This window comes from Mus caroli, unplaced genomic scaffold (genome assembly GCF_978045245.1).
Source record: "Mus caroli unplaced genomic scaffold, Mus_caroli_1 scaffold_9, whole genome shotgun sequence".
NCBI lineage: Eukaryota > Metazoa > Chordata > Mammalia > Rodentia > Muridae > Mus > Mus caroli.
Genome location: NW_028227264.1, coordinates 68,390,156 through 68,417,014, shown reverse-complemented (window position 1 = coordinate 68,417,014; position 26,859 = coordinate 68,390,156). Strand labels below are relative to the sequence as shown.

The following is a 26,859-nucleotide window of genomic DNA, read 5'->3' as shown; positions in this document are numbered from 1 at the left end:
ACAGCCATAGTGGGAGCAGTGCCATGGGGCGTTTTAGTTGCATTTTGGTAGTGACCTCTGTGATACAAGCAGGGAGGCAGATGAGTTCCTAAGGTAAACCCGGACCCTCCGGTGTGTGTTGTGCGTGGCTTCACTTAACAGCAGCAGCATGACCCGATCCGTCACCCCTTAGAACATGCCCTCAGTTTATGGTCACATATCTGAGTGCAGAAGATCTGGGGAGATGTCTGTGACTCAACAGTAGACTCAATAGCAATGCAGAAAGGAATCTTCCCGAGGATGCTGAGCTCCGCATTTCCCCGATGACACTCCCACCCTTCCCGAGCAGGTGGGCTCCAGAGCCACCATCTGAAGGATCCACACCCCACTATTCTGAAACCCCACGAAACCCACGCGACACCTGTGTCGGCACGTGTACAACGGAACGATCTATGAAGCCACTCCTCCTGGAGAGGGAGAGGAAGGCAAGCGGGTGGAGCAGGGAAGAGCCGTGAGACCAGCTTACCTGCATCAGTTTCCGGGAGAGCTCATTGGTGAGAAACTCCTCTTCCTTCTCGTAATTCACGGCGAGGGTTTCTTTCTCCTTCTGCAAGGCCTGGATTTTCTTGAATAAAGTGTTACTGATGAATTCTTCTTCCTGCTCAGCCCTGGCTTGCTGTTTGAAAAAGGAACAAAAACAAAAGCGTGTGGTGAGAACGGTGGAATTTTTCCCCGAATGTAGCACAGCTCTTATTTCTAGAGGTGCCTACTTTAACGAGAGCTCTGTCTTTAACCGTGAACCATCATACCCCTCTCTACCCATCTACAAAGCAGTGGATTTCAGCAGAGGCACCGAGAGCAATGTCACTAGGAGGCCAGGGGACTCCGTGTAAAGTCCATGATCACGCAGACTACGCATGATCCTCCTTCAAAATGGCAGGTCAAATTACCAAAGACTGGATTGCACGAAACATCCCAAGATCAAAACTCGAACATGCAAAGTCCCTCCTGACAAACAGGACCCAGACTGTGCTGTGCACCTAACAAGCGAGCATCCCTTCCCACTGCCATGAACGCTGCCACCTTGAATGAACCTCGGCACATCTGTGTGTGTTCGTGGAACTGTTACAGAGGACAGGCACCGAGCCCCGAAGAGCACTCATCCTAAAGGTGGTACCTCCTATGGGGCTGGGCAAAAGAACTTTTACATTTTACTTTCCCTGCTGGGAACTCAGGGGTGCTGGGGGGGGGGGGATAGAGGATGGAAGGTGGGGTGCCTGCCAAAGCAGGCATTACTGAATTGAACACACACTGGAAACAGTCCACCACCAAGGGCCAGGCCTGCTGTTCTGGGTGATAACAAAGAGTACTAGCTTTAGTAAACAGAAGACATAACCACTCCAGGAAAATCCCTTTTAGAAAGAAATGGGCACAAAGGAAAGGACGCCAACATTTCAAAATATTTACTCCACACACATCCCTTTAATTATTATTTTTTTAACTTTGAAATTTTTGTTTTATGTGTATGGTTGTTCACCAGTGTGGATGCCTGTGTGCCCTGTGTGTGCAGTACCTGCGGAACCCAGAAGACAGTGTTTGGTACCCTGAGACTAGAGTTATATAGACAACTACCGTAAGTTACCGTGTGGGTGCTGGGAATCAAACAAAGATCCCAGGGAGGGCCCCAGTGCCCTCCTATTTCAAATAGATATTGTAATTCTACTGTTGGGTTTATAAGCAGAAAGCACACAGCCAAGTCCAGGGAGAGAGATCTGCATAAATTCCAAGCCACTGCTGACAGCCACAAGGACAGGGAAAGAGTCTGACACTAGGCAGCCACCGCCTTTACCCTGAAAGGGCCCACCGCCACTGCACTCCACGCCCACCACCACCTAGATACCAGCTTCCCTGATACCACCGTGCCCAACACACACATCGTGGTTTCAATGGCAGTACATCTCAGTCTTGCCTGCCTCCCAATGACCCTAGAAAAGCTATGACTTTATTTATATTTATTTAGTTAATATATATTATATAAATTTATTTATATTATATATTAAATATATTTATTATATAAATTTATTTATATTATGTATTAAATATATTTATTATATTTATTTATTTATATTTTTAAATACACTTGTTAATACTCAAGACTGACATCCTGAACTACACAAAAGCTGGGCACTAGGAGACCGGTCAGCATGGAAGTTTCTGGGACAACCATTATGAATAGGCTCAACTAGCTATAACGTCCATGACCACCAAGGACACCAGAAGCAGTCCCAGAGTCCTTTGGGGTTCTCTTACATGCCTAACTTCACTCGCTTTTAGCATCATTCCCCCCCCCAGCCCCACCCCGCCTCCTCAACAAGCAGGGAAGATAGCTAAGAACTCAACTTTTATCTTTTAAATCAACAGCCACTCTTCTAGAAGCTTCAACATCCCTGCTCATGTGATAGGCAAGAATCCAAAGTATTTGCAGACCTACTCTAGATATCTGAGCCTATCATCTACAGGGTTACTGGTTCTTCTGGTTTGGACCAACCCAGTCCAACTCTCAGTATTCAGTACATTAAGGAAGCAGAAGGACTCTCTGCTCAGCTGGCGAAGCTGACGCCGGGCTTAGATTTCCAAAGGCTATTATTGCCACAAGCCAACATCAGCACCGAGTCCACCCCCCACCACTTACACAGGATCACACCTTATCTTAAATGGCTGGGCGTTTCACCACACGCAATAAAGGAGGCTCCAACCAGGCTGGGCTGACCAGCTAGCTGCTCTGTACACGTGGCCTATGGCTGATAGGGCTCAAGCAGAGGCTTCTGGGTAACACTTCTGACACTGGCGACCAGCCTTCAGCCTTCCTCCAGTGGTTCCTCCTCTGTCTCATCATTTCACGTCAAGTTAAAGGAATGACAAACTGCGCTGCCTTGTAAACGAACTTTAAAGATAGATATGGGCCTCGGGGTTGCCTATGAGCGGGTAAATGGCCACCGCTGTGCCCAGGTTGCATGCAGAGCTGAGGAGTGTACTCTGAACTGGACGGCACCAAGAGTTCTTCTGAACACACTAGCAGCCACCGAAACACACCTTCTAGAAGGGTGAAGTCCTCTGAATTAAATCTGAAAGTCCTTTTCATTAAAAAAGGGCTATACTGAACAAAGAAAAACTTTTTTAACAATGAACAAAGTATGTTTTAGAAGGTGGTGTTTTCTATCCACACCGGTCTCCCCAGACAAAAGGAGCAAGGTTTTAAGAAGTAAACAGAGGGGAGTCAGAAACTGGGTCTGTGGCAAATAAAATTATTCACTATTTGAGAATAGTCAATTTGGGGGAGGGGTGCTGCTGCACTTGTGCCCCGCCAAGCATGTATGGGTCAGAGGAAATCTTTGTGGGACGCCATCTATCTGGGTTCACCACAGGAGTCCCAGGAATCAAATTCAGACCGGCAGTCTTCATAACGTGCTCGCTGGTTTCCTGAGCCACCTTGCCAGCCCAAGATCTAAGCTTTCAAAAAGCTTCAAATCTTGCCCAGCAGCTGGGGGGACTAAAGAAGGACTGAGTCTGAGCTTGAGGCGATCATGGGCTGCACAGTGAGAGGAGTTCCAGGCTATCCTGGGCTACAGAGTTCTGACTTTGCCTCCAAAAATAACAACAACAATACCAAACCAAAAAGAAGAAGAAGAAAAAAAAACCCTTAGTTTGATTAGCATCTGAAAGCATACTGTTAGGCCTGCAAGGACCACTGACACATTGCCAGGCAAATGGGTAAAGCCCCCTTCTTTCTCAACTGTTATGTGTGAGATGCATCTTGCGTTTATTGACTGCCCCCGGCAGATGCTCAGAATTTAACCGGATCCCTTGCGACTGACAGCTGGCGGGTCTTATGGGATTAGCTTACAAACTGGTTATACCAATAGGTTTATCAACACAAGCCACTTTTCTGCAGAAATCTGTTTGAGTGTGTCAGTGACACCAAGCACAAGCCAGGCGGACCAGCATTCTAAGGAAATGCTCAAAGAGAGGATTTCCCGTTCCACACTCAAATTATGATTCCTCGCCTGTCCCTAGTGGCTGGCGGATGCTCCCTCCCTCTCTTATCCACTGGTCCGCAGCAACAACAATCAGCAAGTTAAAGCCTTTATTAATTCTATTCCAGGACACACACACACACAGACATACAGACAAGGAAACAGAGGCAGAGACAGACAGACAGACAGACATGCAGCTACAATGTTACTACACTAAGACTCTATCCCAAACCATGGTCTTGGACTGTAGGACAGAAAGACAGACAATGCACATGTTTGTTTTCCAGATATCAAGTAAGATCTTGAGACTTAAGAACCCTAACAGTTTCCAAGTTTTATCAGCCCATGGGTGCTGCCCAAGACGACTGAGACATGAGGAAGTTTTGGTACCAGAGGAGGAGAGCAGCAGATTCGTGGAAAAGGCCCTGTTCTCCAGGGCTGCGTTTCCTAGCACTCTTTGAAGGACCAAAAGCCAGACTCAGCCTTCACAGTGTCCCAAGCCAGGAGGAGCAACCCACAACCATCCACAGCTCCCCCACTGCAGGCCAGATGCACGAAGACTTCCAAAACTGAGAGATGGGACCTAAGGCCCTGGAGAGTGTGGACCACAGGCCGTGGACACAAAGAGAAGCCCTCAGCTGAAAGAATCGACAGCCTACAGGGCTAGGAGAGACATAATCCCGGCAAACTGCAGTAGCCGGTCAAGCTGCCGATTATACCGCTTGCCGATTATACCCATTCAGCCTTAGCTGGATGCCCAGACAGAGGCAGTGGTGCAGGATGAACGTTGCTGCAGGCTCCAGTCTCTGTGCACAATGTTTACCGTTCACTCGGGAATGACAAAGATCAGAAAAATCCAATTACAAAAACCAAGTGGTAAAACAATGAGGAGAAGAAAGTTTGGATGTGATCTTCCAGATTTAGGAACTGTGGTGTTTATATGGCAGTGACAACAGAATGCTAAAGGGCAGGGCAGCTAAAGGGCGGGCCCAGCTAAAGGGTGGGGCCGGTTAAAGGGAGGGGCCAGATAAGGGGCGGGGCCAGCTAAAGGACTGGGGAACTGAAGGGCGTGGTCAGCTAAAGGAAAGGGCAGAAGAGAAAACTGCAAGTTGGAAGCAGGCAGACCTCACGTGACAGAAGGAAACTGAAATTTAAAGAGAGGGGTAGAGGCAGTTCCCCAGAATCAGAATCAAGGGGCTTTTCCACTGGGGTCAGCCACCCGGCGCCACCATCCACTTCCCAGGCCAAGGAAGACTTGAATACTGTTAAAAACAACTTCAATGCGAAAATGATCCAGGTAGGCTGTGATGCCCACTACCTGAAGGACCACACTTTCAAACAGTCACAACCGTCCTCGAAAGCGACTAACAAAGGACAAATTAAGACCGCCACCTGGCACACCCTACACTGGTGAGAATTAAGACGGTAAATTAAAAAAATAAAAATAAAATAAAATCTTGACAAGAACAAAGATTCATGGGACTTCCCCACTTAGTACAGATAGATGGCAGTATGAGACGGGCCAGGTGCTCTGAAAAACTAAATATTGTTATTCTCTCCAGGGTACCAAGCCGACTCTTCATAGCTGCCTGGAAAATGCTTGCCCTGTGCGTATAGAAATACCTTTTTTGTGCACATAACATACCATAAGCCCCTCAAATACCTAGTCAGACGGGAAACCGTAGATTCAAAGCAACCAAAAGGCAATAAAGTCCAAAGAAACAGCTAAATACATCATGAACCAACCTAAGAAGATGTGCTGAATTAATAATAATAATAATAACAACGATGATGATTTTAAAAGTTACAGGAGAAAAATCACACTTCTTCACTCAAAGCAGACTAGGGCCTGATCTGATCTAATGAGGACTAGAGAGACAGCTCAGCGGTTAAGAGTTCTTGGTTCCTTTTTTTTCTTTCAATTTTTTTATTAGACATTTTCTTCATTTACATTTCAAATGCTATCCTGAAAGTTCCCTATACCCTCCCCCCACCATGCTCCCCTACCCACCCACTCCCACTTCTTGGCCCTGGCATTCCCCTGTACTGGGGCATATAAAGTTTGCAAGACCTAGGGGCCTCTCTTCCCAATGATGGCCGACTAGGCCATCTTTCAATACATATGCAGCTAGAGACACGAGCTCCGGGGTTACTGGTTAGTTCATATTGTTGTTCCACCTATAGGGTTGCAGACCCCTTCAGCTCCTTGGGTGCTTTCTCTAACTCTTCCATTGGGGGCCCTGTGATCCATCCAATAGCTGACTGTGAGCATCCATTTTTGTATTTGCCAGGCACTGGCATAGCCTCACACAAGACAGCTATATCAGGGTCCTTTCAGCAAAATCTTGCTGGCATGTGTAATAGTGTCTGCATTTGGTGGCTGATTATGGGATGGATCCCCAGATGGGGCACTCTCTGGATGATCCATCCTTTTGTCTCAGCTCCAAACTTTGTCTCTGTAACTCCTTCCATGGGTATTTTGTTCCCTATTCGAAGGAGGAATGAAGTATCCACACGTTGGTCTTCCTTCTTCTTGATTTTCTTGTGTTTTGCAAATTGTATCTTGGGTATTCTAAGTTTCTGGGCTAATATCCACTTATCAGTGAGTGCATATCAAGTGACTTCTTTTGTGATTGGGTTACCTCACTCAGGATGATATCCTCCAGATACATCCATTTGCCCAAGAATTTCATAAATCCATTGTTTTTAATAGCTGAGTAGTACTCCAATGTGTAAATGTGCCACATTTTCTGTATCCATTCCTCTGTTGAGGGGCATCTGGGTTCTTTCCAGCTTCTGGCTATTATAAAAAGGCTGCTATGAACATAGTGGAGCATGTGTCCTTATTACAAGTTGGAACATCTTCTGGGTATATGCCCAGGAGAGGTATTGCTGGATCTTCCAGTAGTACTATGTCCAATTTTCTGAGGAACCGCCAGACTGATTTCCAGAGTGGTTGAAGAAGCTTGCAATCCCACCAGGAATGGAGGAGTGTTCCTCTTTCTCCACATCCTTGCCTGCATCTGCTGTCACCTGAATTTTTGATCTTAGCCATTCTGACTGGTGTGAGGTGGAATCTCAGGGTTATTTTGATTTGCATTTCCTGATGATTAAGGATGTTGTACATTTTTTCAGGTGCTTCTCAGCCATTCGGTATTCCTCAGTTGAGAATTCTTTGTTTAGCTCTGTACCCCATTTTTAATGGGGTTATTTGAATTTCTGGAGTCCAGCTTCTTGAGCTCTTTGTGTATATTGGATATTAGTCCCCTATTAGATTTAGGATTGGTAAAAATCCTTTCCCAATCTGTTGGTGGCCTTTTTGTCTTATTGACAGTTATCTTTTGCCTTACGGAAGCTTTGCAATTTTATGAGGTCCCATTTGTCAATTCTTGATCTTACAGCACTTGGTTCCTAACAGCTAGGTCAGGCAGTTCACAACTGCCTGTAGCTCCAGCGATCTGACACCCTCTTCTTTCTGTTCTCTCCAGGTACTACAACCATGTGAGCACTCAACACGTACTTAAAAAAAAATAAAAACAGATTTTGGAGAATATACCCATGTGGAATAAGGGGTGGGGATAACATGGGCTATTTCACAGGGAAAAGGCATCCACGTCTGTGAGAACCATCACGGAGTGCAGACCAGGGAAAGCCAGCTCTTCTTGTGCTCTGAAACTGGATCATGTCTTACAGTCTTATTTATTCTGAGGAAAATACTACATAATAAAAATGTTAGCCAAAAGTTATATAGCCATGGTGAGACGCATTTCCCCTGGGTTCTGAGACATACGATAATATGAATAAATCCAAAACAGTAAAGCACATAGCAGAAGCCTAACAGAATAGACCACACATGACAGAGACCTGGGGAAGCTGGCTTGAATAGACGGAAAGTTCTGGAAATATACCGAAAACAGAAGACCTGGAAATGGAGGACCAGGTGGGAACGAAGGGATCAGCTGAGCAGAAAGTGCCAACAGAAAATAAAGGGTATTATTACCTAAATGCATTTCAGACAGGCATGAGGGAATGTCAGAATTAATATATGCAGGCTTGCTCAGGGTTTCTCTTGCTGCAATGAAACAACCATGACCTAAAAGCAACTTGGGGAGGAGAGGGCGGATTTGGCTTACACTTCCACATCACAGCAAGTCAGGACAGGAACCCAAACAGGGCAGGAACCTGGAGGCAGGAGCTGACACAGACACCATGGAGGGGTGCTGCTTACTGGCTTGCTCCCTGTGACTTGCTCAGTCTGCTTTCTTATAGAACCAAGGACTACCAGCCCAGGGATAGCCCCAGCAACAATGGGCTACCCAAATCACTAATTAAGAAAATGCCAGGCTGGAGAGATGGCTCAGCTGTTAAAAGGACTGACTGCTCTTTCAGAGGTCCAGATTTCAATTCCCAGCAAACACATAGTGGCTCACAACCATCTGTAATGGGATCCAATACCCCTCTTCTGGTGTGAAGAAAGTGAAAGTCTATAGTGTACACATTTACATAAATCTTTTTTTAAAAAAGAACCTGCCCTACAGGCCTGCCTACAGCCCAATCTTATGGAGGCATCTCCTCTAGATGACTTTAGCTTGTATCAAGTTGACATAAAACTAGCCAGCACATATGCTAATTAAAAAAAAACCTTAAAAAATAAAAACCAACAACTGCCAATATATTTGTTCTAATTCTATCTTTGTTGCTGTGATAAAACACCCTGAATCAAAAACATCTTAGAGGAGGAAAGGTCATGGTCTAACACGGAGGGAAGTCAGGACAGGAGCTCAAGCAGGAACTAAAGAAGAAACTATGGGGCAGTGCTGCTCAATCGCTCACCATTTACCTGTTCTTCCTACATAGCCCAGGACCACCTGCCTAGGGAATTACGCTGCCTACTATGGGCTAGGCAATCCCCACGTAGACAAGTGGGGATTGCCTAGCCCATAGTAGGCAATGGGCGGCGGGTAGGCGAAGGCCCTAGCGGCGGTGGGCTACTCTGATCTGAGCAATCCCTCAACCAAGACTCCCTTCTCACACCAGGGATGCTAAACAGTTACACAGTTAGTACACAAACTTCATTTTATTCAAACAAAGTGTGTAAAGAGCTAATGTAACACGTGCAGCTATAAAGTGTGCCGCTGCTGGACTCCTGAAACTAGAACTGACTCTAAGAAGCAAGCGGGCTCTCTGGTCTACTCTGAGGCTCTGGGCTGAACTTAAAATCCCGATCCACTGAGGGCTGAGATTACAGGCAGTACCACCATGGTCAGCCGGTGCTTTTTGTTTACATCAGAAGTGAAATAACGATGTTAAGCTGCCTCAGACAGAGAGAAAAAGAGATGTCTATTTCATAGCATAATGAAACATGAAAAGGCTCTAACTTCCTATCATTATGACAACTCACGAACTAACGTAATTATTAGACTTGCCTGAGAGTCGTCATCCTGACACATTCAGACAAACGGCTAGCCCCTGCTTCAAGGAGCATCTCTTCTGTGCTTAAGGCAAACTCCATCTCAGAAATGCTTGACAAGTTAAAAATGTTCTAGTTTATATGACAGTTGGGACAACATTCTCTACTGCAATCTAATTGCAAATTCGGTCCCCTAGGCCAGCTTTCAATAGCGCATCCGGGCCACAAAGTGACTGAAGGATGATGGTACAGAAACAAAATGGCCTGGGTCTCAGTTTGGGAAGCAGGGGTTCTGTGGACGCTGGAGAAAGGAGTCTTTTCTCCCTCTTTATATACACGCCCACCTACTTGCTATGTGTACCTGCCAGATAGAAGATGATGCTATACTTTCTAACAGAAGGATCTCCCCCACCCACACCCACACCCCCACCCCCGCCACAACAGTCAAACTCCTTCCTTTACACAGCAAATGCTGGTGGCCTTTCCAGCTGGCAAGAAGCTAATCACACCCACCCAAACTATGGTACAATGTGAAACGCTGCCCAACCGTGACTATGTCTGAGGTGTGAAGAGATAAGAAGGTGTTGCAAGATCCCCACCTGAGGGTTCCCCCAGAACTACCCTATCTATCATCTTGCTTCCTAACCACACCCAAGATCTAAGCAACAGCGAGGCAATGCTATGAGCTGGCTGGCCCCTGCTCCCTTCGCTGATCTGCCTTCACCAGTTGCAGCTTCAGCCGAACTGGTGACCAAGAGCAAATACACTTATCAGAGTGCAGGAAACATCAACTTCTTCAAGAGGAGCCATACTGATGGCAGAAGGGCGAGCAACGGACAGTGATGGGGGCGATATCGATCTCCTTACGGCTGGACACGGTGGTCATTTCCAAAGCTTCTGTCACGCCGTTACAAAGACCATGTTGAAAACTGTATCCTGTACTGTCCCAACTCATCTATTTGGCCCTGGTTATTTATTCCTTTCAGCCCATAGCTGCATCCTGTGCTTGCTTTAAGCGTCTACGAGCATGACAATTCAGAGAACTGACTTCCCTCTGACTTGTGCTTAAGAGACAGCTGGCTGGTGTTCTGTGGACGTGTGATGCTCTCGAGCCTTCCTGAGGGAGAGGTAGGAAGACTATAAACCTTGCTCATAAGGACTCATTTCCAGTGTGAAGGTTTTCTTCTGCTTGGACACCTAAGTACAGGAGCAAGACTACATTAACTCCTTGTGACCCTATGCTGTGTGTGTGTGTGTGTGTGTGTGTGTGTGTGTTCCACTGTAGTAGAGCATTCCAGATTTAGGGGTGGAAGGGTAACAAGAGAGGAGAAAGACCTCAATCTCTCCTGAAGGAGCCTCCTGGAAAGCTTGCTGCCCAATGCAATGGGGATAAGGGTGGTCTTGAATCCTGTTAACTATAGTTCCCCAAAGACTGAAAACCAAGAATTACAGCCACTTGGCCAAGAACCCGGCCAAGCTGCCTGGCACTCTAGCCAGTCTTTCGGCCTTATCACACTTCCTGAGACTGTTCGTTCACAGCTGTCTGAAGGATCTGCTGGGCCAATCCACCAGCAGCATTACCTTATCCATCCTGCTTGCTCAGAATTATTTTCCATATTCCATACCAGTTATGGGATGGAGTGGGTCCCTCCCAATAGATAAGTCAAAGTCCTAATTCCCAAGGATGAGTGAGTCCTGAGGGTGACCTTATTTGGAAATAAAGTCTCTTCAGATAAAGCTAAGATGAGGTCATGAGGGTGGGCCCTACAGTGACTCCCGATGTCCTTAACAAGAGAAACCAGAAACACAAGGAGGGGTGGGGGTTGAGGGCAGCAGCACTGTAGCTAGAGATAGGAACTGAAGTGCTCCAGGCCAGGAAAACTCCTGGCTGGGAGGAATGGGAAGAATCTAGCAAGGATTCCCTGAAGTCTAAGAAACCACCCTGGCCAGTATCTGGCCACTGGACGTCCAGTGTCCACATCTCGCTAGAGAGTGAAGATCTCTTGTAAACCCCAGGACTGGAGGATGCAAGTCTTACACTCCTTGGGAAAGTAGCTTACTCCTCAAACAACACTCGTCTACACACACACCACACACACACACACACACACACACACATCCTCTAAAGCACCTCACCTGTAAGGAGCTATGAGAACACATTTCAACATCCCTTATCCTTAATTTTCCAAAGGAACCTCCAGGCTTCATTCAACATTTTAAAAACACATTTATCTCTATTTCTGGAGGTTCTGTAGTAAACTGGGGAAGGTCTGTCTAGCTTTCAAAATTAGTAAGGACATGGGTTACAACCGTCTTAAGTGTTTCTTCATGAAGAACGAACGTTCCCCAACTCACTGGGACACTGCCTGTATCCAACACGATGCAGCTCCTGGCTTGCACATCAGAAGGAAATAAAGAAGCAGCAGTTGCTGGCAAAGTATGTATGTGTAGACACTCATTTCCTTACACATTTACCAGGCAAATGCAGCCAACGAATTAACCATGCCACAAGCACAGTAACACAGTAAAAGGACAGGAAGAGGCAGGACATTACGCTTTTATTAGGAAGGTGACTAAGAGACATATTAGTGTCTGATGAAAATACGTCAGCTTGCCTCCTGTTCTCCAACCCAGGCAAGCACAGGGAGCTGCAGTCATTGAGACATGTATTGGGGTGTGTGTGTGTGTGTATGTGTGTTTGTGTGCGTGGGCACGTGTGGAGTTGTGTATGTGGGTGTAAGTGACACTGGGTGTCTTTTCTGATCACTCTATCAGACATGTTGAAGCTAGGTCTCTCACTTGAGCCCAGAGCTCACTAATTCAGACAGTCTAGACAGCCGGGACACTCCCTCTGCCACCACATAGAAGCAGCATGTCCCCCTGGAACTGACAGGACTCTGGGATCTGAACTCTGTGCTCTACGCACTGAGGCAAGTCCTGAGCTATCCTGTTTGGACATGTTTACAAAAGTGGCCCATGGCTTAAGCAGTACATAGATGGACATCGAGTGTACATGGAAATGTCATCCACCAGAAGTGACACAGCCTGTCTGTCCATCAGCAACCAGATACCAGCTGCAAAGGGAATGGTCAAAGTTAGGGTGGCTGATCGATCAACCTAGCTTCTCTGGGTGGGGACAGTGCCTCCAGAAACCTCAGAGTGGAAAAGCAAAACAGAGAAGAGGCCAGAGTGTCACAAAAAGAGCCTGGAGCTACATGGCTAACTGAGAGGAAGAAAGGAGCTAGCACCAAGGAATCCCAGTGGCCTCTAGAAATCAGACAGATGCTAGACCAGTGGTTCTCAATCTGTGGTCGGAACCCCTTTGGGGGTGGCATATCAGATACCCTGCCTATCAGATATTTGCATTATAATTCTTTTTCCCCCTTTCCCTCTCCCTCTTGCTCCAGTCCCTGCTTACTCTGGCCCATAAGGTTTTTTTTGTTGTTGTTGTTACTCATTACAGATGGTTGTGAGCCACCATGTGGTTGCTGGGATTTGAACTCATAACCTCCAGAAGAGCAGTCAGTGCTCTTAACCGCTGAGCTATCTCACCAGCCCCTACCTTGTAATTCTTAACAGTAGCAAATTTCAGTTATAAAGACGGCTGGGGCTCTGTAGAGCATGAGGGTCACCAAGCTGTGGAGGTTGAGAGCCACTGCTCTGGAAGCTGTGGAAATCAAGCCTGCCACACACTGCTGGTCTGACCCCACACACTGCTGTCTGGCCAGTGGCACCCACACTGGACTTTCCCGACAGAACTTTAAGATGGTAAATCTATACACTATTAAGTCACTACATTTGTGGGGCTCTGCTATGGCATCAAGAAGGAATCGATGCAGACACCAGGGAAATGATAGCGGTCCTGATCATAGAGTGATGTCACTATAATTAAGAACAAACGAAAGCCTGTCAACAGTGTTCAGACCACTCATGTTCAGCAGGGGAAAGGCAGTCTGACAAACATGGCAGGACCTCAACGCCTTCCTCAAGAGATTTGGGGTCATCCCACAGAAATCAGGTCAGAGGTGCTTCCAAGGAGTGTACTGATGACCAGTCTGCAGTAAACCTGCAGTGTGCATTCATCAGTAAGAGAGACCATGTCTGAAGCCTTAGAGAGAGTAAGATGCTTAGTTGAGTCACCAAGACTCAAACCGGGACAAAGAAGCAGGTATCTGTCTGTCTGTAATCTCCATACTCATCCGAGATGCAGAAAAAACAGACTCTGGAAGCTCTCAGACCGGCTGGCCTGATACAGGCAGACACAAACGGGGGCTAGGAGGCAAGGAAACACACCTGCCCTGGGGTCAGATCTCCACGTGTTCATCGTGGCACGTGTGCCACTGCATAGACACAAACGCACACATCCTATACACAAAAAGATATCATATAGACTGACTGATGGAGTGATTCTAGATAGATGAACAGGCAGATAAGATAGATCAGTGATTCTAGATAGATGGACTGGCAGACAAGATAGATCCAGTGATTCTAGATACGGTTTTTAAAAGACAATCTGGTAGAGATCTGCTCGCCCAAAAGAACTATGATAAGGCTCCCCAGGACTGAGCCAGGAGATACGAATCCGATGAATAAACTTTCCGAGTTTATTCGGAAAGATCGTACAGAGGCATGGCCACGGGAGCTTCCGAGACAACATCTTCCTACTTCGGAAGGTATTCCACACACTGGGATTACATTTTTAAGTTTTCTGTGGAAAGCAGTCCCAAGTCCAACCTTGTGTCTCTCGGGGAACCAACACTGGTTAGAGACTCTCTGTAACACCACATGGTCTGAATAAATGTCTGCCACTGGCCCCTGTGCTTCGCAGCTCTGCTATCTCTGGTGTGTGCTTTTCTGAAACACGGGGTCGTATTAGGGCAAACCCCGTTTCTAATCTCCTGTTTCAGATTGACTTGGTGGTATTCAACTACCACCAACAGCTACCACGCAGCAGGAAGAAATGTGTTACCTAACATGCAGAGGGTCCTGGTAGGCTGAAAAAACTTCAGCTTGCACAGCTGCCTAAACAGAGGAGTGATTTTAAAATTCCCCAAGAAGCAGTGCGGCCCACATCCCAAGCATGTGGACAAGAGTATGATGGCAGCCTCCTTCCTGCAGGGGACACAAAGCGGAACTCAGTGCTTTAGGAAAACAAAAAACAAACAAACAAACAAAAAAAAAAAAAAGAGGAGGAAGATCCAATGAGGGTGGCAGGGGAGGGGTGCTAAGGAGGAGGAGAGGGGAGCTAGAAGCGGATAGGCTCAAAGCAATCACAAGTAAGAGCCATCAAAAAATATATCCCCACTGTACTGGCTATTTTTGTGTCAACTTGACACAGCTGGAGTTATCACAGAGAAAGGAGCTTCAGTTGAGGAAATGCCTCCAAGAGATCAAACTGTAAGGCATTTTCTCAATCAGTGATCAAGGGGGAAAGGCCCCTTGTGGGTGGGACCATTCCTGGGCTGGTAGTCTTGGGTTCTATAAGAGAGTAGGCTGAGCAAGCCAGGGAGGCAAGCCAGTAAAGAACATCCCTCCATGGCTTCTGCATCAGCTCCTGCTTTCTGACCTGTTTGAGTTCCAGTCCTGACTTCCTTTGGTGATGAACAGCAGCATGGAAGTGTAAGCCGAATAAACCCTTTCCTCCCCAACTTGCTTCTTGGTCATGATGTTTGTGCAGGAATAGAAACCCTGACTAAGACAAATTGGTACCAGCAGAGTGGGGTATTCCTGTGACAACCTGACCATGTTTTGGGGAGGACTTCGGAAGGACTTTGGAACTTTGGGCTTGAAGATCCATTCGTTGTTAAGAGCTCTGTCAGATGTTGTGTAGGAGCCTGGAAGATAATGTTGAGAACAGTGCAGAAGATGGAGGTCTGGTTTGTGAAATTTCAGAGGGAAATTTAAAGACTCTTTTTCAGGGCCATTGCTGTTTTGATTGTAAAGATTTTGTAGTTCTGGTTAGCTGGGGCTGAAGAATCAGCTGTGATTAACAAGATACCAGAACTACTAAAGCAAAAACTTTGCATTACTGGGACTATTGATGCTGGTTAGCTGGAGCTAAGAAATTAGCGGTGATTAAGAAGAGACCAGCATCGTTGAGGTGACATCTTCTGGGAAGTGTTTTCTGAAAGCACAAAGAGGCTGTGTTCTAGAGATAGGCAAGGTTGTACTCCTTCTGCAGCGGGACTTGGTAATGTGTAAGGGTCACCCAGGTGGTACTGGTTTTGAAGGCATGAAGGGGTCACACAGAGCAGCTGAGGCTTGGCACTGTGAGAGGCCATGGAAGGCCATTGGTGAAGGTGCAGCCTCAGTTGCAATTGAAGGCCCAGGACTAAAGGGGTCATGCAGTGTTTTGGAGATGCCAGTACCATGAGATGACCACCAAGAGCAGCAGCAGCAGTGGAGTACAGGCATCTGGAGCCCAGAGGACGACGTGTGTGCTACAAAGGGCATGGCTGGAGAAGTGACCCAAGCCCTTGGAGGAGCCCAGAAGATCGTGAGTTGGATCCCAGACGTTGGACGGTTGGAGATTGATTTTTGCTTTCATTGTGACTGTGCCCTGATATTTTCCCTCTTGAAGGAAGAAACTGTTTTAGTGGAGCCCACAGTTAAGAGACTTTTAATTGTAAAAAGACTTTGGATTTTAAAAGAGTTGGATATTTTAAAGAGATTGAAAATTTAAGAATATGTAAAAACTGTGGGACTTTTAAAGTTATTTAGATCTTGGGGATGAATAAGAATGTAAGGGTTGAGGCTTACTAGTGATGTGTTTGTGTGTCAAGTTGACAAGGGGTCAATTGTACTGGCTATTTTTGTGTCAACTTGACACAGCTGGAGTTATCACAGAGAAAGGAGCTTCAGTTGAGGAAATGCCTCCAAGAGATCAAACTGTAAGGCATTTTCTCAATCAGTGATCAAGGGGGAAAGGCCCCTTGTGGGTGGGACCATTCCTGGGCTGGTAGTCTTGGGTTCTATAAGAGAGTAGGCTGAGCAAGCCAGGGAGGCAAGCCAGTAAAGAACATCCCTCCATGGCTTCTGCATCAGCTCCTGCTTTCTGACCTGTTTGAGTTCCAGTCCTGACTTCCTTTGGTGATGAACAGCAGCATGGAAGTGTAAGCCGAATAAACCCTTTCCTCCCCAACTTGCTTCTTGGTCATGATGTTTGTGCAGGAATAGAAACCCTGACTAAGACACCCACCGACCTCTCAATCCACTCCCCACCACTCTGGCATCTTGAAAGGACTCTAAGTTCTTTGCAGCGAGTCCCGCCAAACTTAAAACCGCCACGTGACATAAACTTTATCTGTTAATTAAAGGAAGAGAAAACTGAAGCTACCCAAAATAACCTTGGCTTCTAATCTGTACAGCAAAAAGGAGCCAGATGCTGTATGTATAATTTATACATAAAAATCTTAAATAAAAAATGTTACCAGAATGGGCCGGGCAGAGTGCTCACCTCATCTGTGGCACTGAGTTTGATCCCCAGAACAGTAATAACAAATTTTTTTAGTATTTTCTCAGCAGTAATAGTGTCCTCTTTAATATCCGACCTAAGAAAGCCTATCTGCAATAAGTAGACAGCTCACCATTCCATGAGACTTGCTGGCTAGCCAGTCTGGCTTAATCAGTAAACCCCAGGTCCCAGCAAGAGAGTGTCTCCAAAAAAAAATTAGGTGGACGGTTCCTGACAAATGCTATCAAAGGTTGACCTGCAGCCTCCACATTTACAGACATTTAAGGGCACAGGTCTATTGAGGCCTGCACACACGCAAAAATACTGATACTGGCAACTGAGGTAATGAGATTAACCCAGGGCTTACACTTGGGGAGTAAGAGAGACAACAGGGAGGCCGATATTATTTAAATATTTAGTACCCTGCCCTCTCTCCTGCCTAGTCGTCATAAACACCAGAATATGTTAAGTGACACATACTGTAGGTAAGTTTGGAAGCCATGACATAGGAAGGAGACAGAAGACACAGATGTGCTACCCTCAAGAAAAAGTACCCACCCCTTTACCCCTCCCCTCGTTCATCTCGTTGCCCTACATTGCATTGGGCTTTGACTCAAACGCCCCAAGCATCTTCTAACTTCTTCCTCCTCTTTTAGATGGCTGGACCGCACATCACGAGGTAAGGCTCACCATTCCCACGCACTGGCTTCGAACTCCCCGAGATCAGAAAGGCCACACGGGTGCAGCTCGCAGGTAAGACCCCATTACATGCATAAGCATCTGTGCGGCACGGGAGGAGGGACCAGAAAGCAGATGGCTGAGTGTTATCAGAAATCAGTACTGGGAGGTGGGAGCACATAGCTGATTCTGTAAAGGGTTTGTCAAGTTCAACCACTGGCATCCACATAAAAACATCTTGACGTGGTACAGTGGACACCAACCATGCCAGCGCCGGGAAGGCAGAAACCAGAGGGAATCCTAACTAGCCAACCTAGCCACGCCACATACACACACACACCTTCACACACACACACACACATGTACACACCCATATAAAGAAATCCACACTGGAAAAGCATGCACATCTAAAGCCATAAGTGAGAGAAGCCCGGGATCTGAAGGGCACAGGAGGATGATCCCAGATAAAGCACATTTTCCACATCTCCACATTCTAAAACTACCAACAGTGCACTAAAGACGCTTATAGCCCTGGCATCTAAGTAGATCTTCTGGGCAGCCTAGGTCCTGAGAGCTAACATTAGCGCCAACCATGTATTCACCACGGTGATGGCCACAGATCTGAGGTCTTATCTCAAACAGGTGAAGGGAAACAACACAGACGATTCTGAGGGAGAAAGACTGAACAGGGAACCGAGTATCCTATGTAACGTGATCGCTCTGGCAGACATGACAGCCAGGAGGGCAGTGTCCAAGGTCCCAGGACTGCTCTGTTCTGTGACCTGGATACAAAGCATACAACTACATCTACTCTCTGAAGATGCACTGAGCTGTGAATACATCACCTCATACGTGATGTCCACTGCATGGCAACACGCTTGGCCAAGAAACAGACGTAGCAGTCATCGAATCACAGGGTGACCACTGTCTAACAGAAGCTCTGCAGGCAGTGTGCTCCCACTGATTGGTCAGTTCTGAGCCTCTCTCTGAGTTCAGTTACCTTCCCCCTGTGAGTGAGCATAGCTGTTTACATTCACATAGTTCAACACACACACACACACACACACACACACACACGAGCTCTACAATTGTCCTCTGTGTAACTCGGGAGGGGCACTCTATGGTGACACTAACAGAGGAGATGACTCTCTTACTTTAACCAGGGAGAGAGTAGATCAATGTCCACCTGCCCCTTGCCACCCCACCCCCCACCCCCGCCTCCATATGATACCTGCAAATAGGGCTTTCCCGGCTCACAGTTCAAAGTACAGGCCATCGTGGTGAGCAAGTCAAGAAGCAGTGCTTTTAAACAATCTGGTCCAGAAACACCCACATCAATTAACTCAAGTCAAGATACTCCCTGCAGTTCTAGCCAGGGATGGTCTCCCTAGTCATTCCAGAATCTGTCAAGATGACAACGCACACACCGCAGTACCCACCACCTGCTCTACACTGTAAACTAGCAATTGCCAGTGATATCACTCACCCAAGATTCCCTGTCAGTGTGTCAGTCAAATAAGCCCCCTGTCGACTGTTTCCACTGGCTGACCTGAGCAGAATACTCAAAAGGGGCCAGAGGAGGGGCTATTGTTATTAAGAATAAAGTAAGGCTCAGGTACTCCCTGAGAAACAGGTAGGAAGTGGAGTATCATGTGTCCTGTAAGTCTTAAGATAAACATCAAAACAGCATATTCAAGGCAGAAGAAAGTGCCGGGGTCTTAGATAAAGGAAACACTACCAGCCTGCCCCTGAGAAACATGACAAAGTAACATGTCTCTGAACTTTCCCTCTCTCAGGGGTCAGCAGGGGCCTACTGTAGCTTCAGATCCATCCTGGGCAGGATGTATACACCAACGCATCCTAAAATACATCAAGACAGTTCTCTGGATGCACATGTAATTTTAAGGGTGAGTAGAGATGAATGGTCAGGGGGTGGGAGTTGAGTGTAGAGACAATCTCTTATATGAGCATCACCTGTCAATAAAAAAAGGCAATGGCCAATGAGCTGTGGCAGGAAATAGGAAGTGGGAGGATTCTGGGAAATAGTAAGAGACTAAAGTAGACACTGGGAGAGAACGCTAAGGAAACAGGAGGAGGTAGCTGAACTCAGGATAGAATGAAGAGAGATTAGAGCGAGCTGCTGAGGAGCAGCAAAGGAAGAAGCAAGCCAAGACGGAAGGAGAAGTAACTTAACCAAGTGGTAGACACAGAACAATTTGAATAGTTTAAGTTATGAGCCAGTCAGAGAGTGAGCCAAAGCTTATGGCCTAGGCAGTTATTAATAAATAGTCTCAGAGTCGTCATTCTGAGAGCAGGAACTGGGGAAAGGAAAACTTGGGAGTTTAGTATTCTTTTTACAGGTAGGAAACCCAAAATCAAAATTACTGAGAAGTTAATCAACAAAGTTAATCAAACAGAAAACTTGGTTCTGAATGTCCCCCCGACCAGCAGTCTACTGCCTCAGCAACTAAAAGAACTTTACTAAAGACCTAGGAAAATAATTTCTCTTAAAACAGACATTACAATGGGGTGGGGGTGGCCAATGCCACTAAAGATGCAGGAATTAAACAATATGAAATCGGAGTCCTATTTTCAGATGGTTAAGCAAAGGGATAAGGAGAGGGGTGCAGAGTGGGGTACCCTTTGGGAATAGTTGCTGATAAACATCTGTGAATTCAGGTGGAGTGTACGAGGGCATTCACACGGACTACTTTGTCTAGGTTTTAACTGGGTTTTTATTTCAATAGTAACTGAGAGAAAGAAAGGCACATTTTAAGCACCCTTTTGTAGTAATTTCTTCTGACTTAAAACAACACATCCGAGAGGAAGGCTTAAGTCTCAGGAGGTAAACAACTCACAAATCCCAGGAACTCCCTGAAACTTACCAGACTCACAAGGCCCCTCCTTCTCTCAGGTTATACAACAGTAAAGGTGGGTGAGGAAGAGATTCTCCAACCTGTCCTGCTGCCTATACATTATACAGAGTGTTCGTTCCAGGAGTTTAGCTTCTGTGAGTCAGCTCCCAGACTATGACCTTTTAGGGACGCAGCTGCATTTGAGTCATCCATGCACAAGTAGCTCACACATACTCCTATAAATTATCCCAGTTACTAACTGGGTCACAAGCTGAACTTCAGTGGAGTCATATCTTTGGTCTATTGTCTATGCCCTATTTAGGCTGAGTAAATAGAAAGTCTTACTACAAATTTGCTCAAACTGTAAATCCTACCCAACTGAACAGTAATGTTAAAAACTTGTATTCCTTGTTTGGCTTGAGTTACACAAACTGGCACAGACTCAACCGACTTTATAGTTAATGAACAAATGCACTTTTCTCTAAAACTGCCTAACATATTTGGGAACAAAGAGCTAAGATTGGTTTCGTGTGAACAGACACTGGTTAGGGCAGGGCCTGTTTTAAGAAACTCTTGACACAGTACACACCAGATGAAAGTTCAGTGGCCAGCCAGAATTTAAAACCCTTCATATTAAAAATGAAGTCCCAAACTCTGAGGAAAGTTCCCAACAGTTTTAGGATTTTTCAAAGACCACTACCCCACACTGGGATGCCCACTAATGGAGGATCACATTACAAAGTGCACAATGTACAGGCAGCTGAACAGACTGATAAGGCTCTTCCTCACCCATCCTTAGTGTTGTATAACCCAAGAGAAGGAGGGGCCTTGGGAATCTAGAAAGTTTCAGGGACTTCCTCGGATTTGGGAGTTGTTTACCCCCTGAGATTTTAAGCCTTCTTCTGAGGTATATATATATTTTTTTTTTAATTCAGAGAAAACTACTATGAACAGGTATTTAAAATGTGCCTTCAATGGTTTCTAACTCCTAGTACTTACAAATGTGCACTTTCTTACTGAGAAGAGTGTTTGGTGATGAAAAAGCACATTATCGGTCTCTGTTTTTATATTATTTAAGGAGTAGAGTAAATTCTGGGGGAAAGGTGCAGGGGTGCAAATGGAAGCAACACAGTAGTTTTTCTAAGTAAAAGCCAAACTCAAAGGAATCAAGATGTTTCTTCCTATAAGGAGGGGAGGGGAGGGGAGGGAAGGAAGGGGAGGGGAGACAGGGCCTGCAGAAGAGATGGCTTGGTGTATAAAAATTGTCATGCAAGCCTCATGATCTAAGCATAATCCTTGGAACACATACACACATACCAACAAATGTAGGGAATCTTAAATCAGTAATCCCAGCACAAGATAATGAAGATATATACAGGAGAACCATCTGAAAGCTTTGGCCCAGCTAGTCACACACACACACACACACACACACCACACATACCACACACACACCACACATATTCCACACAAACACACACTACAAACACACACAGGCACACATCACTCAAACATATACAAACCATGTACAAACACACCACGTACATACAAACACATACTTACACATCTTTCAGACATACACAAACACCACACATACACCACACACACACACACACAAAACATACATATACAAACACATATTCACACATCACTCATGCACCACACAGTCGCACACACACAGATCTCACACTCACACGCTCTCGGAACCGGCAATTCCACTCCAAGCTGCTCCACAGGCACCAGAGACCATCACTGTTGATCCATGACATGACGTTAAGGGAATGAGTCTGTGACTGTATCTGTGGGTCGCAGCAGACTGCATACAATAGACGATGTGCTCCTTACAGAGCTGACCTTCCCAGAGACACACGAAAGCAGCACTTTGCCCAGCGGAAGGATAACCTCGGTGTTCTTTAAGTGGGGGGGGGGGGGGGGGGCAACGGATACAGTGTGCGCACATTCATGAATATCTTTTTTAAAGGACATGGGGGACACTTCTATCTGCATAAAATTTATCTTAAAAAAATAAAAGTCCAAGATTAAGAACAATGGAAATGTGACAATGTTGGGGAGCCTATCCTTGGTTTTGATCTGGTCTCATCACACTGAGATGCAGCAGCCCTTCACTATGTAAACCTGTCCTACAATACAAAAACTATCTACGTTGTGTACTTATGACGTGGCCCCAGCATTATCTATTACGGAAGCGGATGTGTCATTCTGCCAGTGCAGAGCGAGTAATAGCACACGACTCGGTGTGGGGACAGAAGTAAGCAGTAAATCATATTTAATGAGAAGATGGCATTATCAAAGAAACACGGGATGCATCATGGAAAGCCGCCAGGACATTAATCTGCTCGTCTCCACCTACAGACCCAAGCCTCCGATGCACAGAGCAATCCACTGGCATGTCAGGGAAACACACACACACGTCATACTTACAGACTCTCTCTGCTGGTGACCTCTGCAGAGAGGTACGCCATCCACGGACACCCAATTCTTAACCGTGTCCCTCCCTAGGTGACTGAGCTATCACGAGGTCATTCTCTCCATCATTTATGAGCTGCTTCTCCCTGCTTGCCCTCACCTACTCTCCGGCCCCAGCCTCTAACCCACCTTCGCCCCAGTTCTGGCAAGCTGACTTTCTCTCCGGGGCTTCCTTTCCAACCCTAATGTGCTGGCCAAAATTCAAAGTGTTGCTCTGAGTCATCCTAGAAATTATACTGCACCGAGAGAGGCTCCACCAGATAAGGAAAGCCTGGCCCCTGAATCATCCGGGCTGCAGAGAAGGGCTCTTCCCTCGTCAGAACATTCAAACCCTGGAGTTGGGTGAAGAGTCAGCCAGGAAAGCCTCAGATACCAACCACAGCTGGGGGCTAACACGGCGCTTAGGGGAGGGTACGCTCCTCTGACTGTACACACACAAAGAAAGAACGGCTGCTTGCCCTTCTGCTTAGAAATGCCAGAGAATGAACTTCAGGAAGCAGGGGGACAGCCATTTGGGCTGCACCTACAGCAGTCCTCCCTCCTCCGCCTTGGCTTCTATCTTCACACTTGACCACACTCTGCTTCATGCCACTGCACCTTCCTGCCACATCTGGATTTGAGAGCAGGAAGACGACCAGCACAAACATATCCTAATTAAAAACTAAAAAAAGAGCCAGGAGGCTGTGGTGGCGTACACCTTTAAGCCCAGCACTCGGGAGGCAGAGGACGGTGGATCTCAGTGAATTCGAGGCCAGCCTGGTCTACAGAACAAGTTCAAGGACAGCCATGGCTACACAGTGAAACCATGTCTCAAAAACAAAAATGGGAGTACCTGCTCTTAATCTGTTCAAGCGAAAGTTGTGTAGAGCCTGAGAAAAGAAATCAATGAATAAATGAAGACCAACTCCCAACTTGAAAGGCACTCAGGCCAACACTACTTTCTGAATTAGTTGCAGAATTAGGTCGAACCTGGCCCCACTTGCATCCAGATCTCCTTAGCCACATCTTGATTGCACCTACACACACTCATCTCTCACTTCCCTAAAGTGCCAAGCTTCTGACAATCTCAGGATATATCCACGTATGTCCCCTTGCCCCAGAACAGCCTCTGACCAGCTCTCTGCGTGCCTAGCTTTTTTTGCTATTCAAACTAGTTACAGATGATGACAGAGTGTGGTGTCGCTTCAGGGACAAGCCGAGAGCTCAGTCCAGTCACGTCCTCCCAGGAGGCTTATCACCATCTAAAAGTCAGCTGTCTGGTATCTGCCTTTCTTAGAGAATGTAAACCCTAAAAGGAAAATAAGAAAAGAAAAAACCTGTCCCCCAAGCCCTGACACACAGAGCAGCTGCAGGAAGACAGCGCCTGCGAGGTGAACAAAGGGCAGTTACTGTGGAAGACGAGAATGTGGCTGGTCCAATGCTTAAAGGCCACGGTAAGGAGGAGTCATTGAAAATACTCCAGAGCGAATTCACTTCACCAGATAAACAACCTGAAACTGCCCAGGATAAAGAAAGGATGCCAGTTAAACCAGAGATTAAATAAGCACCTGGGCGGAATCAAAAACAAAAACAAAACACTACATAAAGGGGCCTAATGCAAACATCACAGCACATCGTCCACCGGCAGTGGGTTGTTGTCTGTCCCAAGCCAGGGTCTTACAAGAAACACAAAGTACGACTACAGAGAAAATGCCACAGAATGAACGCATTCCTGCAGAGACTGAGGATATCCTCAACATAATAAAGGAGATTTATAGCAAGGCTACAGACAACATCAACTTAAACAGAGAGAAACTCCAAGTGCAAACAGCTGACTGTTCCACTGAAGTCAGGAACAAGACGAGCTGCTTCACTCTCTCCATACCTATTCAATAGAGCACTCAAAATTTTAGCTAGAGAAGTAAGACAAATGCAGACCAAAGGGGACAATCAGGCAGGGAGGAAGTCAAAGTATATTTGTAGCTAGATATGAGAGTAGACATAAGTGACCCTAAAAATTCTACCAGGAACATCCCACAGCGAATAAACACTTCCAGCAAAGTTTCTGGATACTAAAATTGACGCAAAAATGAGTAGCCCTCCTAAATACAATTGACGGATGAAGTTAGGAAAGAAATCAGGCAGACAATACCATTCACAATTGCCTCAAAAAGATTTAAAAATCTCTTGGGGTAACTCTAACCAAGCAAGTGAAAAAGTCTTCCATAATAAAAATGTTAGGACATCAAATTGAAGACAGTTATCAGAAGATGGAAAGATCTCCCATGCTCATGATCAATAGAATTAATATCGTAAAATGGCCTTCCTCCAGAAAGCAATCTCCAGATTCAACTCGATACCCAAAACACAATTCCTCACAGAACTTGAAAGGATAATTTTCATTTTCAACTTCATATGGAGACAAAGAAGATCTAAGACACATAAAACCTTGAATAATAAAAGAACTGGTAGATAGGTAGATAGACAGACAGACAGATAGATATCACCAGCCCTGACCTCAGATATTATTACAGAGCAATAGAAATAAAAACAGCATTGCATTGGTACAAAAAACCCAGATGCACTGATCAATAGAAGACCTGTTGATCAAATTGACAAATCAGACATTAGTCCACCCACCTATGGACATCTGATATTTTATAAAGCCAAAAATACACGTGTGTGTGTGTGTGTGTGTGTGTGTACAAAAACAGCATCTTTAATGACTGGTGCTGGTCACACTGGACGACTACATAGAAGAATTCAAACAGAGCTACACTTTTCACCCTGCACAAAACTCAACTCCTAACGGATCAAAGAGCTCAACGTAAGACAAGATACACAGAGCCTGACAGAGGGAGCACAGGGAATAGCCTTGAACTTACTGGCACAGGAAGCACTTCTCAAACACAACACTGGCAGCACAGGCACTACCAACAACCAGGAACAACAAATGAGACCTCCTGCAGCTGGAAAGCTTCTACATAGCACAGGGCACCATCGTTTGGACGGAGTGGTAGCCTGCTGCTCAGGGAAACAGTCTACCAACTACACAATCAATGAAGGGCTAAGAGCCAAAACAACAAACTCAAAAACACTGGACATCAAGAGAACAAATCATTCATTTGATTGAAAAAATGGGGCACTGGATCTAGACAGAGCTCTCAGAAGATCAAACACCGAGAAGCACTTAAGGAAATGCTGGACAACCTTAGTCCATCAGGTAGACGTAAATCGGATCAGAACTTGGAGATTTCACGCTACACCAGTCAGAATGGCCAAGATCAATAGAACAAGTGACAGGCAGCTCATGCTGCTAAGGATGGGGAGTAGGGGAACACTCGTCCATCGCTGGTGGAGGGCAGGGGTTTACATCCCCTATGGAATAAGGGGGTCAGCTCCCTAGGGAGCTAGAGATACATAAACATCGAGATCCAGCTAGACCACTCCCCAGGGTGGATCCAAAGGACCCTTCGCCCTACTACAGAGAGTCTAGCCCACCGGGGCTCTACTCATAAAAGCCAGAAACTACAAACAGCCTAGACGCCCATCAACAGAAGAGTAGATTAAAAAAATATATTATATATATGTGTGTGTGTGTGTGTGTGTGAGTATATATGTAACATAATATAATACATACACACACACATACACAAATTGGAGTATTACTCAGCTTTTAAAAGAAATGAAGTCCTGAAATAAAGCACAGGTAAATAGATGGAACTAGGAAAAAAAAAATTACTGAGGTAATCTAGACCCAAAAGGACAAATACGGTATGTATCCACTTACATGAGAATGTTAGTTGTTAGCTATTCAATAAATAGGCTTAGATCAGTTTTACCAAGGCAGTTAAGTGTAAAATATGGGACGGGGGCAAGTGGAATCAATATCCTTAGAAAGGGACTAGAATAGATTGTTACAGAAGGACCGTGTGTGTGTGTGTGTGTGTGTGTGTGTGTGTGTCAGAGAATGGTACAGGAGGA

At 45.9% G+C, this 26,859-nt stretch overlaps 1 protein-coding gene across 3 annotated transcripts in view; it reads right to left on the bottom strand.

The window, feature by feature from the left end:
• Positions 1-26,859, bottom strand: part of Ccdc6 (coiled-coil domain containing 6) — a 95,497-nt gene that overhangs the window by 48,369 nt on the left and 20,269 nt on the right. For all 3 annotated transcript variants that reach the window (XM_029482560.2, XM_021174832.3, XM_021174833.3), the window contains exon 2: positions 506-655. In XM_029482560.2, the coding sequence (XP_029338420.1) occupies positions 506-655 (150 nt within the window). The remainder of the gene's footprint in view (positions 1-505; positions 656-26,859) is intronic.